The following is a 17,919-nucleotide window of genomic DNA, read 5'->3' as shown; positions in this document are numbered from 1 at the left end:
CGGGCATTCGCCTAGTATATATAAATAATTTATACAAAAAATCTTACGATAAAATAAATATATAAGTCATGGATATAGAATTAACGTATGCAATTTATATACTTAATACCTTTAAAGTTATTCCTTTATCTATTTTAGCAAAAGTTAAAGATAGAGTGAATTGGAGGGAAAACATCAAGAAAGTTGGGCATACCGTGCAACAATAAAACATTCTTGTTCTTTATTTCTCTATTTAACAACATTATAGAATCTCATTTTTCAATCTTTGACGTCTAAGTATATCAATTTCCACATCTACAATATAGGTGCTCTCTCTCTCTCTCTCTCTCTCTCTCTCTCTCTCTCTCTCTCTCTCTCTCTCTCTCTCTTCTCTTTTTTTTTTTTTTTTTTTTTTTTTTTTTTTTTTTTTTTTTTTTTTTCGTTTTTTTTGACCAAACAAAAACTCTCACACAAACATATGCAATGCATTACGTCGATAGGTTAGAAAATTTTAATTTTTAAATGTTTAATTAGTATATTGAACGTTCTTATTCAAAAATGAAAATCACTTTCAACGATTTTAAATATTTTTCATCCACAACTACATCTTTCTTTTATGCCGTTTTAACGTTGCGAAATATTCACACAATGCTAGTTTTATATTTATTAACACACACATATATATATATATATATATATATATATATATATATATATATATATATATATATATATATATAGAGAGAGAGAGAGAGAGAGAGAGAGAAAAAAAAGAGAGAGAAAGAAAAAAGAGAGAGAAGGCTGAGTTAGAATGAGGAGTAAAAAATCTTCTAAATTTTTTTTTTTATCAACAATATTAAAAATAAAAGGAAATCACACGACGCTACTCCTCATCTAATGATTAAAAGATTTTTTATACTGAAATATTCTAATATTTTAATTCTTGTAGAATTGTAACATCAATAATATCATAAAATTACATGTTTTAGAATATTTCAATGAAAAATATGTTAACAATATTGTTTTAGAATATTAGAATACTACACATATTATTTTAAACACTAAAATATTATAATACTATCCTAAAAAAATAGTCTTACGACCTCACAAAAAATAGCTCGTTTTACGTTATGTTAACCATATATATATATATATATATATATATATATATATATATATATATATATATATATATATATATATATATATATATATATATGAAAGGGTTATTTGGAAAACAAAAAAACCCTACAAATCATAAAAATGCTTTAAAAAAATACTTAGAGATCACAAAACTTTTTTTGACATTTTTTATGAAAAAATCGTAGGTTTTTAGAGAAATCCGCTGAAAAAAGATTTTATAAAATTTTTTTTTTATAAAAAAAATGATTTTTTTTATTTTTTTTCAGCGAATTTTAATAAAAAGTTGTGATTTTTTATAAAAAAAATTTTGTGATCACTAAATATTTTTTATGCATTTTTATGATTTTTAGGGTTTTTTGTTTTCCATAGAACCTATATATATATATATATATATATATATATATATATATATATATATATATATATATATATATATATATATCTTATACTATTTTTTAAAACATATTTTTTTTTATATATCTTGAATTTTAAAAGGTATAAATTATAAAGTTTATTTTGTACAAGTCAAATATTCATAATTAATTCATTAATACTTGTCCAAAGTTTGAATACTTAAACTAAGCAAAGTAATTAAGAAATTGAATTTGAAGCAAAAATAAAATTTTAAAATATTACATTCATGTATGTAAATTTATTTATATTTTTTAAACTAGACACCAATATTAAGTAACTTACATCAATAGTATAACAGACAATATAAATATAAGATATAAACACAAATATTTTATTTCAAAGTGGTAATTTTTTTTATTATATAAGAGCAAATAATAAAATCAAATAAATATTTCTCCTAAGAAACTAAATACCCTTTCAATTAACATAGACCCAAGTTCTCTAGTAAATGAAAATGAGTATGAGACATGAGGAATAGTTGGGATTTTCTAACAAAGGTATTTATGTCACTGCTTTGTACGGACATGCATCTAGTGTATGTATGTATGTGTGTGTTTGCGTACTATTTTTAACTTATTTTTCACTTTAAACATTTTGTAGGATCTGATTTATCAATCTTTGACATCTAAGTATATCAATCTCCCCACCTCCATTACAAGTACTCTCTCTCTCTCTCTCTCTCTCTCTCTCTATATATATATATATATATATATATATATATATATATATATATATATATATCAAATGAATAGAAAATACATAAAGATTTGTAAACGTTAAAACCTAGAAAATCAATAAAAGTATATAGAAAAGAAATATTTTAAGCCATCTATTTTTTTTTACTTTATAGGGTTAAAACTCACAGGTTTTTGATGAAATTCGCTAAAAGACTAGGTATCTCAAAAAAAATGTAGCGATTTTTTATACTTTTATCGGTTTTTTACTTTAAGATATCTTGACTTTATAGACCTAAAAATCACAGGTTTTTAAGTTTAAGATATCTAATCTTTTTTCTTTTCTTTTATATTTTAAGCGATTTTTTGTAAAAAGTAGCGAATTTTAGTTTTGTAAAGTCAAAAAAAAAAAAAAAGATTCGATATATCAAATTATTATTTTTTGATACATTTTTAGGGTTTTAGGGATATATATATATATATATATATATATATATATATATATATATATATATATATATATATATATATATATATATATGTACCCTTATTCTAATAAATGAATAATTTTAATCTCCTTTTGCTAAGTGTCACTCTAATACAACTCATCATTAATGTTATGTCATGTATCATGTAGATATATTAGGCACTAGGTGTGAGACCCATGTATTACATGGGTTTATTTAAAAAAAATTAAATATAAAATTTTAACAATTTAAAAATTTTAAATTTATAAGAAAAATAAGAAATTTTTTGAATTATTAAAATTAATGAGACTTTAATGCATTAGATACATTACATATATAAACCATTTCTAATAAATACCTTACATATATATTACTTTATATATTAAATGTGGATTTTAATTTAATAAAATCAAAAATACAATAAAATGACAAGTGGAAAATAGATAAATTTAAAATTTCTAGAAAATGCCATGTGTCCAAATGAATGAGAAGAGGACATGTGGCAAAGTCATTTTCATTTATTAGGGTAGATTTCGATTCAAAATTTCAAATTAACATTTTCTAATTATATGTTAAATTTGAAGTTATAATAACTTTAAAATTTTGATATATCTTTTAATTAATAATTTATTTAAAATGATTTATTTAAAATAATTGATTAATAATTATAAATTCCTATTATAAAAGTTTAATTAATTTTTTAACCCATGGTTCCCACGGGTTATAAACTAATATATATATATATATATATATATATATATATATATATATATATATATATATATATATATATATATATATATATATTCCTATTTTAATAAAAGAATAATTCTTTTCTTTTTTGCTATTTGTAACTCTATTAGGTCCCCTAATTAAAGTCATACCACTTGTCAACCTATTGATTACCCGTTTGAAATTTGCAATTTGAAAATTTTCATTATAGTTATATTAAATTAATAACATTAAAATAAAAATTATAATAAAATTAATACTACATATTATTTGTTGACATAATTTCACGTATTTATTTTAATCAATGTTTATAATTTTGTATAACTAGAAAAATATCTGTTAATTAATAATTTATTTAAAATAATTGATTGATAATTTTGAATTTTTACGATTAAAGTTTAATTAATTTTGTAACAACGAGTTATGTATAATTATAATCGCTTATTTAAATAAATACGTGAAATTATATCATCTTATAATATCTATTAGTTTTATTTTAATTTTTATTCTAATATTATTAATTTAATGTGACTGGCATGAGAAATTTAAAATTTGAAATGGAGAATCAATAGGTTGACAAGTGACATGAATTTAATTAGAAAACCTAATAAGATGAAACATGTCAAAAGGAAAATAAAAGTATAATTTTATTTAATTTTATAACTCATGGTTCCCACGAGTTATAAACTATTATATATATATATATATATATATATATATATATATATATATATATATATATATATATATATATATTCCTATTTTAATAAAAGAATAATTCTTTTCTTTTTTTGCTATTTGTAACTCTATTAGGTCCCCTAATTAAAGTCATACCACTTGTCAACCTATTGATTACCCATTTGAAATTTGCAATTTGAAAAGTTTCATTGTAGATACATTAAATTAATAACATTAAAATAAATATTATAGTAAAATTAATATTACATATTATTTGTTGATATAATTTCACGTATTTATTTTAATCACTATTTATAATTTTGTATAACTAGAAAAATATCTGTTAATTAATAATTTACTTAAATAATTGATTGGTAATTTTGAATTTTTACGATTAAAGTTTAATTAATTTTGTAACCACGAGTTATGTAAAATTATAATCGTTGATTTAAATAAATACGTGAAATTATATCATCTTATAGTCTGTATTAGTTTTATTTTAATTTTTATTCTAATGCTATTAATTTAATGTGACTAGCATGAGAAATTTAAAATTTGAAATGGAGAATCAATAGGTTGACAAGTGACATGACTTTAATTAGAAAACCTAATAAGATGAAACATGTCAAAAGGAAAATAAAAGTATAATTTTATTAGAATATGAAGATACAAGATCGTAGATTTCAATATTTCATAGTTTGAAAAAAAAAAATTGTATAAGTTATTTAGGAATATTAGTTAATAATTAGTACAACATTAAAATTAAAAATAAACAAGTTAATTCAATATAATTATTTAGTAAATTTAAAGAATTACATAATTAATATCTTTAGTAAAAGTAAAAAATTAATGTACTTGTTTATCTTTAAACGATGAAATAAGAATTAGAAAGTAATTGGTATAGACCGATATCAATTTTGTATCGACGAGAGTTTTTGGAAATAAGACGTGTTGGTATCTTATACTTGGTATGATACTAATAGCAAAAAGAAGTGTATCAATTATGGTTTGTATGCACAAAGTTTGGAGAGAAAAGATTGATATTATACCGTGTTAATTCATATTTATGAAAAACCTTGTTATTAATTTACTCATCTCATCTTTCAGAATGTAATCACTCTTATTGAAACTCCTAAATTATAGAGTGATTATATGAATAAACAAAGTCTCTCTGGCCTAAAAATATTTAAGTAACTATAAGTCCCCAAATATGCCTGTGTATCAATCAGATCCGTTTGATGGTGCGGAATCCCAGTCAAACGGATGATGTCAGATCAAATAGAAGAGAAGGAGAAGAAGAATAATATGAATCTCAATGCATTGATGAATAGAATGATGATCCTTTACATGAGATTTACATACACTTACACACACTCTCTTTTCTCTCTCTCTCTCTCTCTTTCTCTAGAACACCTTCAAATGCACACACTTAAGCTCCTTTAGTGTTCATCACCCCTTTCCTCACACCCCTCAACCCTATATATATATATATATATATATATATATATATATATATATACACACACACACACACACAGGAAACCTGGGCCGTAAACAGGGTTTACGGCCGTAAACCTGTTTACGGCCATAAACACATAAGATATTACATAAAATCCAATTTCTTAGAAAAGCAAAGTATAAACCAAAATATTGTCCCAACAATCTCCCCATTGGTTTATAACTTTCTTTTCTTTTCTTAAATGACCCAACAAGCTCCCCCTAAAAAGTAGCTGGCTTTCTTGATAATCTTCATTGGGAACTTGGCTTCAACATTAATCTTCAAATTCTTCACGACTTCAAGATGAACTTGATGAATCTTCAATGAATGACTTCATCTTGAGCGGTTGGGCATTTCTTCAGAATTTGGCATTGAACGCACGTTGGGTGAGGAGGCTTGATGTACCGATTCTTGAAAGATATCGCTTTCAGCTTGAGAATCTTCAGAGAGAACATCAGAGAGAACAAATCTTCTGGATCACTTCAGTAGGTACAAAGATAGCAACAGACTGATTGAGGAGGCTTCAATGCAATCCGTCACATATTCTTCAATTTCAGCTTCACCTTGCTTCTGGGTTTGAAGGATTGAATGTTGAAAGAATAATCTTCATTTCTTGCTCCTTCGAATGAGAATTCTTCGATGCTCACGAATGAGGCTTTGGCTCAGAAATCTTCAACACAAACTCCATGGGTCTTATCTATACCTGAAATCACTTTTCAAGACAAAACAAAACTAAAAGAAAACTTAGCATACAAATTAAAACATAAACAAAAATATTTTTGGATTTTTGATTTTTCTGAACAAGAAATAAAACAGAAATAACACTATTTTTGGATTTTTAATTTTTCTGATTTTTCTTTGATTTTTGATTTTTTCTGGTTTTTTTTCAATATTATTATTTTCTTTTAAATTTTTAATTCTCCCCTAATATTTAAATTAGAAGAAACTATGACAAATTTAACAAAAATAAAAAATGATATCTAACTTTAAGAGTGATTTGGGATCAAAGTTTCTAGACATTCTTAATCCACTTGTCGGTATCTTCCATATTCACATCTTTGTCTGGTCGATCGTCGGTATTGTGGGCCACTTAAATACGAAAAATTTGTGACAGATTTAGGACATACTATTTGTTACAAGACAAGGTGAACTTAAGTTTCTAAAAATTATATCTGATCCTAATTCCTTAGATACTATATCTTAAGGACCATTCATCTGACGACGACCAGGGATATTGTTGTCCACCTAAATTGAGCAACGAGATCTATAGACAATCTGTATGTGTTCAATTTTAAGTGTACTAGAAAGTGTTTCCCGCTTCCTGATATGCCCCAGCCATCAAGAACTTCCAGAGTACTCCTTACACCGGGTGAGCAGACAACCATTTAGAGAGAGGATAGATTCAAAATTCTATTACTTATTACTTCAGAGGGGTTGAGAAGTAGAAGGTTGCATATGCTGTGTACCAGGTCGGATTAGAAGTCACGCAAAGGAGACAACATATGGCTAACAGATAAGAGGTATTTCACATATATAACATGCAGAGAAATAGAGTTGCATATGTTGTGTACCAAGTCAGATTGGAAGTCACGCAAAGGAGACAACATATGACTAACAGACGGAAAGAAAGAAAATGATATTCTACAGACCTAATTTATCGGAATCTACCAGTCGCCTCATCCAACCGGATTTAAGGATAGAATCCACACATCAAGGAAAAGTTAAACCACGGTTCCAAGTACGGGTTCAATTAATGTGATGAGTAGATTCCCATATATATCTCCCTGCTCAACCTATCCGAGCATCGTATTGTCAGGCTGAACGGATCTAACTAGGTCAAGATTTGTTAAGTCTATAAATTTCCTAAGTTCAACTTTGCCTAGTCAAGTCCATTTAGAATCTTTCATGCCTACCGACGCATCAAACTAGAGCATAAACGCTTCAACTTTGGGTACGTTATGCAGACTCAGATTGCCTGTTATCACTTGATAATATCACTTCCCAGAACATCTCCCTCAAGTACATTTCATAACCAACATATTTTTTTTTTGATTTTTTGATTTTCTAATGTTTTTGGATTTTTTAAAATTTTAAATTTTTTTTTTTGTTTATATTTCTCCCCCTAAATTTGTGCATAGGAGAGAAACGAAAGTAAATGCACAAATTTAAACCATCCTAAAACAAAAATTAGTCTTTAAAATGAATCAGGTTAAGAAAAACTCAAGAGTATAGAGAAGAAAACGCAAACCGTAAGTCACCGATTGAATTTGCATCCAGAAGGTCTGAGAACAGCACGTGTAATCTCAGAATAGATCCAAAAATTCTTCATGTCATTAAGCACTAACCCCATGAGTGATCTCCTCCTTTCTTCCTTTCCCGCAAAGGGCACATACTCCCAAACAAATGTCTGAATTTTGTACAATTGAGAGATGTTCGATATCAAGTGCCTGGAACAGCTACTACCAACAAACCGAAGTCTGATGATATGCCTCCATAGCTGCTTCGATATAGAGCGGGATCAGTTGGTCTTTGAAACCCAGTCCATTTTGAAACTGGGTCGACCTTTGTCATCCTTGCATGGTACTCTCTCCCATGACATATCCTGTTTATCACAAACAGAAGATGATGAAATATTAGAGTCATTTGTTGATTTAGGAGAGTGAGCCTTTGGAATCCATTTGTAGTTGGGTTTAACCCATTTCTTTTTCGATCTGATGGGTGGCTTAGTACTTGCTTTTGATCTTGATGTCGGTCGTTGAGATGACTTTGATTTTGGCTTCATGGGAGCATCTCTTTGAACTAGACTTCTGGGCCAGCATACCCTTATTGTTCTCGGGAGTTGGATGCTTGGCCTTGGGGGTTTGATTCTTGGCCTTTTGCGCGTTCCAGTCACCATTGTCTGAATGTGACCTGGAAGGGTTTCTTTTGAAGTATCTCCCACTTGGCGCGTTTTTCCATCCTTGTGCATAGTAGGGAACATATGCACGATTAGGACAGGTTCTGGAAATGTGTCCAGGTGTTCCACAGTGAAAACATGTCTTTTTCTTCACTGTGAAGTTGTCTCTTCCTGCCCCTAGTGGCGTATCCTTGCCTTGTCTCTTAATGTTCCCACATGCACACTTGCAACAAGAACTCTGTTGCGTTGGAATTGGTGGCATGTATTTCTCAATGGCAGATTGATCAGAAGTAGATGAGTTCGAAGCAACAGATTCAGAGCTCAAGGAGATGTTGGTTTGTTCAGTAGTGCTCTCCTTGTTCTCATCATCTGCTACTTTACCTGCACATGAAGTAGAAACATTAGTATTTTCAACATTAATAACTCCTCCTGACACAAATCTAGCTCGTTTACCATATCGAAGATGTGCCTCCCTATCAATTTCGTCCTGCGTCATAGGAATAGATGTGTAGTTATGATTGAAAGGTGGAGGAACACTATCATACCCTAGACCCTTGTTTTCATTTTCTTTGAATTTTAATTGGGTTTCATATAAGGACTCGACTGTCTGACTTGACGCAGTATAATTTTTAAAACTAACATCTGTTTTTCCACACTTAATTTTTAAAGCGTCAAGTTCTTCAGTTACATCAGCAAGTTGTCTCTTAATATAGTTATAATTTTCACACTTGTTGCTATACTCTTCCTGAAGTTTCCTAAAGTCTTTGGTTTTTACTTCTAATTCAGCCTTCAGGGGTTTCTGTCCTTTCCTGAGTTGATATCCTTTATATCTCAGGTCCTCAACTTTCCTTTTTAATAAATCAATTTGTTCCCGAAGAAATTTAATCGTATCTTCACTAGATAGCATACATGAAACTTCATTGACCGGGAGGTTTGTGGAACTCATTGTTTTTCGACAATTCAAAGCGTTAAGTTCTTCAATTATATCAGCCAGACTAAGACGATTGAGATCTTTTGTCTTCTTCATGTCAGCCACGTCCATATTCCATGATTTCGGAAGTGCATTCAGCAACTTTTTGTTTATCTCAGATTTAGTCAAGACGATCCCAGCTATATTCATCTCAGTAGAGAGTGTGGTAAATCGCTGCAACTGAGCTTCTAGGATTTCTCCAGGGATATAATCGAACATGTTGAAATTTTGTTTTAAAATCTCCTGACGACTCTCTTTCATGTTTTTAATTCCCTCGTAAACTTAAAAAACTATTAAAAGCACAACTAGAAGTCAAATTTAAAAATGCCCTTTGACTAAAAACTTCAAAAGTCAACCTTAAAAGTCAAATTTAAAAAAAATCAAACTCAAAAGTCAAACTTGAAAAGTCAAACCGAAAAAATAAATTTGAGAATTTAAAAGTCAAACGAGAAAGTCAAAGTTTAAAGTCAAAGGTCAAACTTTAAAAGTCAAATTCAAAATTTTAAGTAAAAAAGTCAAAAATAAAATTCAAAAATTAAAAATTAAAATTTTTGTTGAAAATGGAGCTTAAAAATAAAAGAAATTGATTTTTGGGCTGAATTTGACAAAATTGCGAAAGTTTGGATGCGACTAGGAGTGTTTAAGAATTAAAAACGGAAGGCAATCACAAGTGATCTGTTGGTGGAGTTGGCAAGGCGCGCTGACTTGTTGATCTGGATGTCGCGGGATCGAAACCCGACACCTCCAAAATTCGCGTACGATTTTTTATGCGAGGCCTGCTATGCGAGGACGAGGTGCTGGTCGCAAAAACGGAGGCCGCAATCTTGGACCGCAATCTCCGGAGCCGTAAACCGAGGCCGTGAACTCCTCGGACCGCAAACACCGGCCGCAATCCTCCGGCGACCGTGAACACGTTTCTGGCCGTAAACTCTGGCCTGTAAACCCTTCAAAGACGGTAAACTCTCCTTCAAAGACCGTAAACTCTCCAGAAATCGTTGTTTTTGATGAAAAACAGTGTTTTTTCACCCATTTTGCTCCAAAACTCGATCAAAAACTCGTTTTTAGGAAAAAACACGAAGAACAAACCCCCCTAATTTTGCGAGGTCTATCCAAAAACGCAAAAATCTCTTCAAAATAAGATCAAATAAGCTCCAAATCTGAAAAAGATTGATTGATACAACCAAGCTCTAATACCAATTGTAAGTCCCCAAATATGCCTATGTATCAATCAGATCCGTTTGATGGTGCGGAATCCCAATCAAACGGATGATGTCAACAAACCCCCCCTAATTTTGCGAGTTCTATCCAAAAATGCAAAAATCTCTTCAAAATAAGATCAAATAAGCTCCAGATCTGAAAAAGATTGATTGATACAACCAAGCTCTAATACCAATTGTAAGTCCCCAAATATGCCTGTGTATCAATCAGATCCGTTTGATGGTGCGGAATCCCAATCAAACGGATGATGTTAGATCAAATAGAAGAGAAGGAGAAGAAGAATAATATGAATATCAATGTATTGATGAATAGAATGATGATCCTTTACATGAGATTCACACACACTTACACACACTCTCTTTTCTTTCTCTCTAGAACACCTTCAAATGCACACACTTAAGCTCCTTTAGTGTTCATCACCCCTTTCCTCACACCCCTCACCCCTATATATATATATATATATATATATATATATATACACACACACACACACACGGGAAACCTGGGCCATAAACAGGGTTTACGGCCGTAAACACATAAGATATTACATAAAATACAATTTCCTAGAAAAGCAAAGTATAAACCAAAATATTGTCCCAACAGTATCCCTCCAAATACAATAATAAATCTCTCATTTGAAACATAATTTGAATACTTATTTTCATCATCATCTTCTTTTTTTAAGGTATACATTGATGACTTAAGTTATTGTATTATAACTAATTATTGTGTGGACGTAGGAATGATTGTGGACCAATCATTTTAGTTATTTTAAGAAACACATTTATCCATATTATTAAATTAAAAAAATAGAAAAATATCATTTAATTAAAATAAGGGTAAAATGTATGTCTGCATTACTTTCAAATTAGGAAACACAAATTTATAAAGTAGATTATCGGATTTTAAGGGATTTTTATTATCTTAATTTTGAATTCTGATTTTTTTAATTAATTCAATTTGAATTCTGTCAGAATGTTATTCTGTTAGAATGATGTTCTATGATATTGCTTTGTTAGAATGTTATTCTATTATAGTATCAATGAAAAAATAATAAAATTCTTGAACCTGAAATTGAAAAATAACAACATTATAATATATTAATACACATTCGAACTTAAATATGAATTCACAAATATTCTTACAGACTGATATATTTTAATATCATTGTATATATTCTAACAAAATGTTGTCATAAATATTCTTACAGATTGATACATTTTAATATAATTGTACATATTCTAACAAAATATCGTCAAAATGAATAAAATTCTTAAGAATAGAATTATAAAATACACAATTATTGAACAAATACACTTAATCTTCTTCAATGTAACTTGTTATTGAACTCAATTCCAAGTCTTTCTCTTGTATGATCAATCATTGATTCATTCTTGAAAGCCATCATGAAAGAATAAAATTGCAACTTTTAAAGCTTCTATTATAACTCCAGTGATAAAAACAAAGAACAAAAACCCTGTGGTAATAATCAACACATGAGCATAAAATTATTCTGATTCAATCAATTGAGGATAATGGGAATGAAGTTGAAAGTTTTGATCACCTAAAACTGCATGGTGAAGATCATAAACATCTCTTGTACGAAGATAGAATTCCAGGAATATAGTAATTGGCAATAGAACTCCATATAGCTAATTAAAGGGACATGAAATCAGAGAAATCAACCTTGGAATTGTGTTTGTGTATGGAAGATGGAGAAGATGAACTTACTGGAATATACCAAAAAGGGATGGTGCTAGGCTTCACCAGATACTTGAAATCAACCATCATATCTTTTCCAATAAAACGATGTAAAGGATGGAGAAGACCTAGAAGCCCCATGATTGCTAATAGTAGTGCAAGAGTCAACCAATCATGCATGTGAATCCTGAATGTGGTTAGTCTATGAGACCTTATTGTATATGTTGTAGGCTGTGAATTCATCATCTTGGTATAACGAAAAAGATTCAACAATTTCCATCCCCAAATTAGGCGAAAATTAGGTATAAGATTATAAGAGTTACTCGATGTAACTTCATAACTTTTTCGAGCAGGACAAGAACTGAATGAGAAATTTCATGGGAATCCTTTAACAGAAAAAGGGTCTCAAATTCTACGGATAATAGTTACACTCATTCATTGATCACCATACAAAAACATACAAACTAATGGAAGAAGCATATATACTAAGCATTAAAGGAAATAAGTAGTCAAAATTGCAAACGAATTTTGGAAGGGAGAAGAAAGTAAGGAAGAAGCTTCTTAAGAAAAAATAGAATAACAAATATCGAGAAGTGATAACTGTGAAGAAGAGAGAATCATAGAGACGGACGAGTAATTAATATGGTTGCCTTGTATTAGTTATTCTCGTAGCAGTTATTCTAGACAACTAGGTTTTAAGGGGTCAATTCTTTTAGCATAATTATATGTAATTAAGTATGGAAGTTATTTTTTATCGTAATTAACTATATTTAGGATTAAGTTAACTAAATTAAAATGTAACATTACACAAATATCCATTTGGAATGATTGACCCACAATCATTCCTACATCCACACAATAATTAGATAGAATATTTGAACATATCTCACACATATATATCAATAAGGAATGTGCATTGTATTTATATGTGTAAATCCATCATTCGAGAATAACAAATCTTACTGTTTTTTTTATAACCGATTTCAACCATCGGTTAATTAAGTAAAACCTTTAATAGAAGCCTTTATCAACTCCCAATAAATATCTTTAGTAGATATTCATGTTGGAAGTTGACAGATAGTAAAACCATGGACATAAGTCGTCAAGCATCAATTGTTGTTCTTATTCTTTAGATATGCTAAACAAAGAAAACTCAAATTTTAAAGCCTTTAAGGACCTTACTTAACATTATAAGCAAACACAAAAGATTGATATATAAATGTAGTAATGTTGTGAAAAAATGTATCACAAATTTATGTAGAAAAACCCAAATGATTCTAGACTAGAAAAGTTGACTTCGATAATTTTAATCTGGCGGTTAATTGCATAAATAGCGGACAAACTATTTTAAATAGCTGACAAATTATTTTTTCACAAAGCACAACTATTTTATGTAAGCACTACCAAAAGATAAGCAACTAGACTTTGTGTTCTTAAAATATAATTATTATGGTTTTTAATGAACTATATGTATAAAAATAAACAGTTGTTACCTATTTATTGTACATTTAAAAAATGATCTTTAGTAGAAAAAAATAGTTTGTTACTATTTGAACAAGTGGTGATCGTTCACATATTGAGACGGGTTTATTTTTCCTACATTTTCGACTAAATTAACCAATATAAAATACTGGTATGTAAGATTATTCAACAGTTCAAAAATAAAAGATTACTCGTGTAATTTATATATATTGAGATACATAGGCATAAAATAACTAAAAAACAAGAGAAAGAAACTTTTTGCTAACAAATATAACAACTAAATTTTATAATAAAAACTTAAATGAATAAAAAGACAAAATGGGGGCAAAGCAGTTATTTTAGAAGATTTAACATACGAGGTTTAATGGTAACAACCTCAGAGATCAAAAGTACAATTTTTTTTTCAACCATATCGACCATCCATGTAAAAGTTTCAAAGCTTGGACCAAAAGTGTAGAGTTATGTATAATGCAAATTCACTATTTGACCAAAACAATAATTAATGCCTAAATATTTCATAGGATAAAAGTTTCATTTAGTAATAACGCAAATTTTAAACTATAATAACGACAACTGTAATTAATTGAAATTAAAAACTACAAACACTAAAAATAAAATTATCCTAACTTAAAAATATAAGGACTAAAACTTAAATTAATGCAAATTAAAAGCTATATGACCCAGAACTATAATTATTAAAGTTAAAAACTAAATGGAACAAATCTGTAACTAATACAAATTAATAACTATGAGGACCAAAAGCATAACTATCCAAAATAAAAAACTACATGGAGCAATACCACAATTAATGCAATATAGAAACCATAGTAACCAAAACTATAATTATGCAAATTAAACACTATAAGGACCAAAAGTGTATTTATCTTAAATTTAGAACTACAAGCACCGAAACTATAATTATTAAAACAATATGAAACAAAGTTGTAGTTAGGTTATTTCCTAATAATTAAATGGATAGTACAACGTTGCATTTGATGATATTTTTTTATGTTATGTTCTTTTTTAGCATCATGTTAACGAGTACAAGTTCTGCCCATGAAGAGCAAAATACCAACATAGAAACCACAAAGACCCTTGATCAAGATGAGAAAAAGGATGATTCTACTAATCAACCCGATTCTATTTCCTCTCCTAAATCCCAATATGCCACAGATCCACCTAAAGATGTCCCAACCGAAAAAGACATCTCTAGTAATGAACCCACCCGTGAGCAGGTGCGAAAGCATCTTATGAACTTGATATATCAAGAAATCCACTTTATTGAAACTATTTGTCCGAAACTTGGAAACCACCAAGAACATATAAAGAAAGAAGTCAAAGAAGCCTCTAACATGTTTGAAAAGTTAAAAGTGGAAGCTTGTCAGCTGAAGGAACTCAAAGATCTCAAGAAGACTGTCACTAAACTGAAACTTCAAATCCCAGCAAAATACAGAAGATATGACGTAACCGACCAACAAAAAGACCAACAATACGATGTCGATAACAAAAGCATCATTTCCAATAAGTTACAGAAAGTCATGCCCAGGCTCCATAGCAAACTGTTCCATGATAGTTCCTTTTGTAAAACCATACAACAACGTTATGATAAACTCAGGCGTGAGTTAAAGCTTTGTTTGCTATGTTTTTCGGTGTTTCCAGAAAATGCGTTGATTAGTAGAAGGTTAATGGTTTATTGGTGGATAGGAGAAGGATTTGTCCCACAAGAAGATGATTTGATAGTTGGAAAAACCCAAGAGGACTATGCTAATGAGTTCTTTAAAGACCTTATGGACAAGGAATTCATCGAGCCTATTATCTCAAAATCATATCGTCGTAATGTGGCTATTTGCAAAATGCACCCTATGATCCGTGCTGCAATTATTATGATTGCAGACAAGGTCAACTTCTTTGATTTTGATGAGTATGGTAACCCAAAAGACTTTGGAAAATTTGATGAGATTGATACTCCAGACGAAATTCCTATCAACTATCCCCTTGGTGATCCAAGAGAATTCTTTGATTTCTATGATGAAAACTACAAAGAAACAAAAGAAGCCATCGAATTCTTTGATTCATACGGGGACCCTACTCCATTCTTTGTTTATCCGGAAAACAAAGACCAACCACATGTGGAAGATCAAAATAGAAGTAAGGAAAAAGAGACACGTAAAAAACACTACTTTTATAGGAAAAAGAAGATCATCACTAGGTCCTATAAGGTGTGTTTGATGGGTAGTGGGCTATCAAAAGGTATGACATGGGAGAAGCTTCATCTATTATTTAATATCAAGGATGATATCCTCGAGTTCAAGCCAGAATGGTTTATTAGAATGAAGAATGCCAATATGGTCTTCCTGGGAAGGTGGCAGAGCTCAGCTGCTCACCATATTGAGGTTGAGGATTTCAAATTTCAAGAGAGTTTGGAGAATATGAACCATGTGAGGTTCTTTAGTCTTCAAGGAGTTTCTAGGATTTCCGAACTTCCAAATTCCATTTCAAAGCTTGAAAGCCTTCTCATTCTTGACCTTAGAGCTTGCCATAATCTTGAGTTAATTCCTAAAACCATTGGTGCACTTAAGTTCTTGACGCATTTAGACATGTCTGAATGTTACTTACTACAAGAAATGCCCAAAGAGATTTCATGTCTACAATCGCTTCAGGTCTTGAAAGGGTTTGTTGTGGTCGAATCACCAGGAAGGCATGTATGCACCCTTCACGATTTGATAAATCTAGAATACTTGAGAAAGCTTAGCATGTACACAAATATGAGATTTTTCCCTGAAGAATCACATCTAGATGCGTTACATAAGTTGGATATGCTTCGTAAGCTAACAATCTTATGGAGTGTCCATGGGTCAAATTTCGATTTTGTTAAGTCGAAAGTAAATGGTCAACGTAAAAGGAAAGTTAAACTTCCATCGATAAAACTCATTCCAAAGAAAACGTGGGTGAAAGGGTCCATGAGAAGAATGAACGCCTTCAACACCTTAACATTGGGTTCACGACTTGAAAAACTTGACCTCAAGTGTTTCCCCAACAACGTTACTCCAAATTGGCTAACCCCTGGTAGTCTTAAAGCGCTAAAGAAGCTATACATCCGTGCTGGAAAGTTCTCTGATCTAGGTCAGTATCAGGAAGTTCTTGAATGGGATGATTCCCCACCTCCGCCCAAAGACACATGGAATGTTGAGGTATTGCGATTGAAGTACTTAGATGAAATCAAGATGGATTGGAGGGAGCTGCAAGATTTATTTCCAAATATCATCTCTTTGGAAAAAGTTAAATGCCCAAAGCTCACACTTTTTCCTTGCAATGAGCATGGAGTATGGAATAAGATGACATCATCGACTACATGATTCAATGGAATATTTACAAATTTCAAGATATGGTTTGTTGGATAAAATGCCTTATGATTTATCGGTTGTGTAAGGATGATTCACATTCAAAATTCTATAATAAATACCAATGAAGTTGTGTATGTGTTAATTGTTTTCTGAAGATGTTGTTTTGTAAATATATAACATTATAAATAAATTGCATGATTTAATGTTTACGTAATGATGATTTCAAGTCATAATTCTATAACAAATACTATTCAAGTTGTCTGAATATGTTAGTTTTATAAATATATAACATTATCATTATAATACGGATACAAGTGTGTGATGCAAGAATGTTAATATCATTATTGTAACATCCCGATTACCATGTATGAAATTTAAAGTTTATAGTCATGTTCTAAGACCTACTCGACGAGTTGGAGGACCCCAACTCGACAAGTAGGAGTTGGACAATGAAACCCTAATTTTTAGGGTTTTGAACCTATTTAAAGGGTTATTAGCCTCCCTCAGCCTCTCCTACCATCCCCTTGAGCTCAGAAACCCTAATTACTGTTGGATTAGTGTCTAAGTCCATAATTATTTTGGTATGTACTTGACCCGATGGTGCATGGTCCTTTTGGGTTGCTCACCAAAGCAACTTGATAGGATGAATTATGGAGAGAAATGATTAATTATGATGTATTAATATATTATGAGAATAATATATTAAAGGAGAAATCATATTGT

The 17,919-nt window shown here is 30.0% G+C and overlaps 1 protein-coding gene across 1 annotated transcript; it reads left to right on the top strand.

Moving 5' to 3' along the window:
* The first annotated feature begins 252 nt into the window (after positions 1-252).
* Positions 253-17,388, top strand: LOC145049879 (disease resistance RPP13-like protein 4). The gene is made up of 3 exons (XM_078998222.1): positions 253-305; positions 2,137-2,194; positions 14,880-17,388. Exon 3 carries the CDS (start codon positions 14,884-14,886, stop codon positions 17,206-17,208), a length of 2,325 nt encoding a protein of 774 aa, XP_078854348.1. The 5' UTR covers positions 253-305; positions 2,137-2,194; positions 14,880-14,883; the 3' UTR covers positions 17,209-17,388.
* The last annotated feature ends 531 nt before the right edge of the window (positions 17,389-17,919 follow it).

The sequence above is a fragment of the Lactuca serriola genome, chromosome 1 (genome assembly GCF_051521515.1).
Source record: "Lactuca serriola cultivar US96UC23 chromosome 1, Lser_US96UC23_V15, whole genome shotgun sequence".
NCBI lineage: Eukaryota > Viridiplantae > Streptophyta > Magnoliopsida > Asterales > Asteraceae > Lactuca > Lactuca serriola.
Note: the sequence above shows the minus strand (reverse complement) of the source record. Positions and strands in the feature narration are given on the sequence as shown.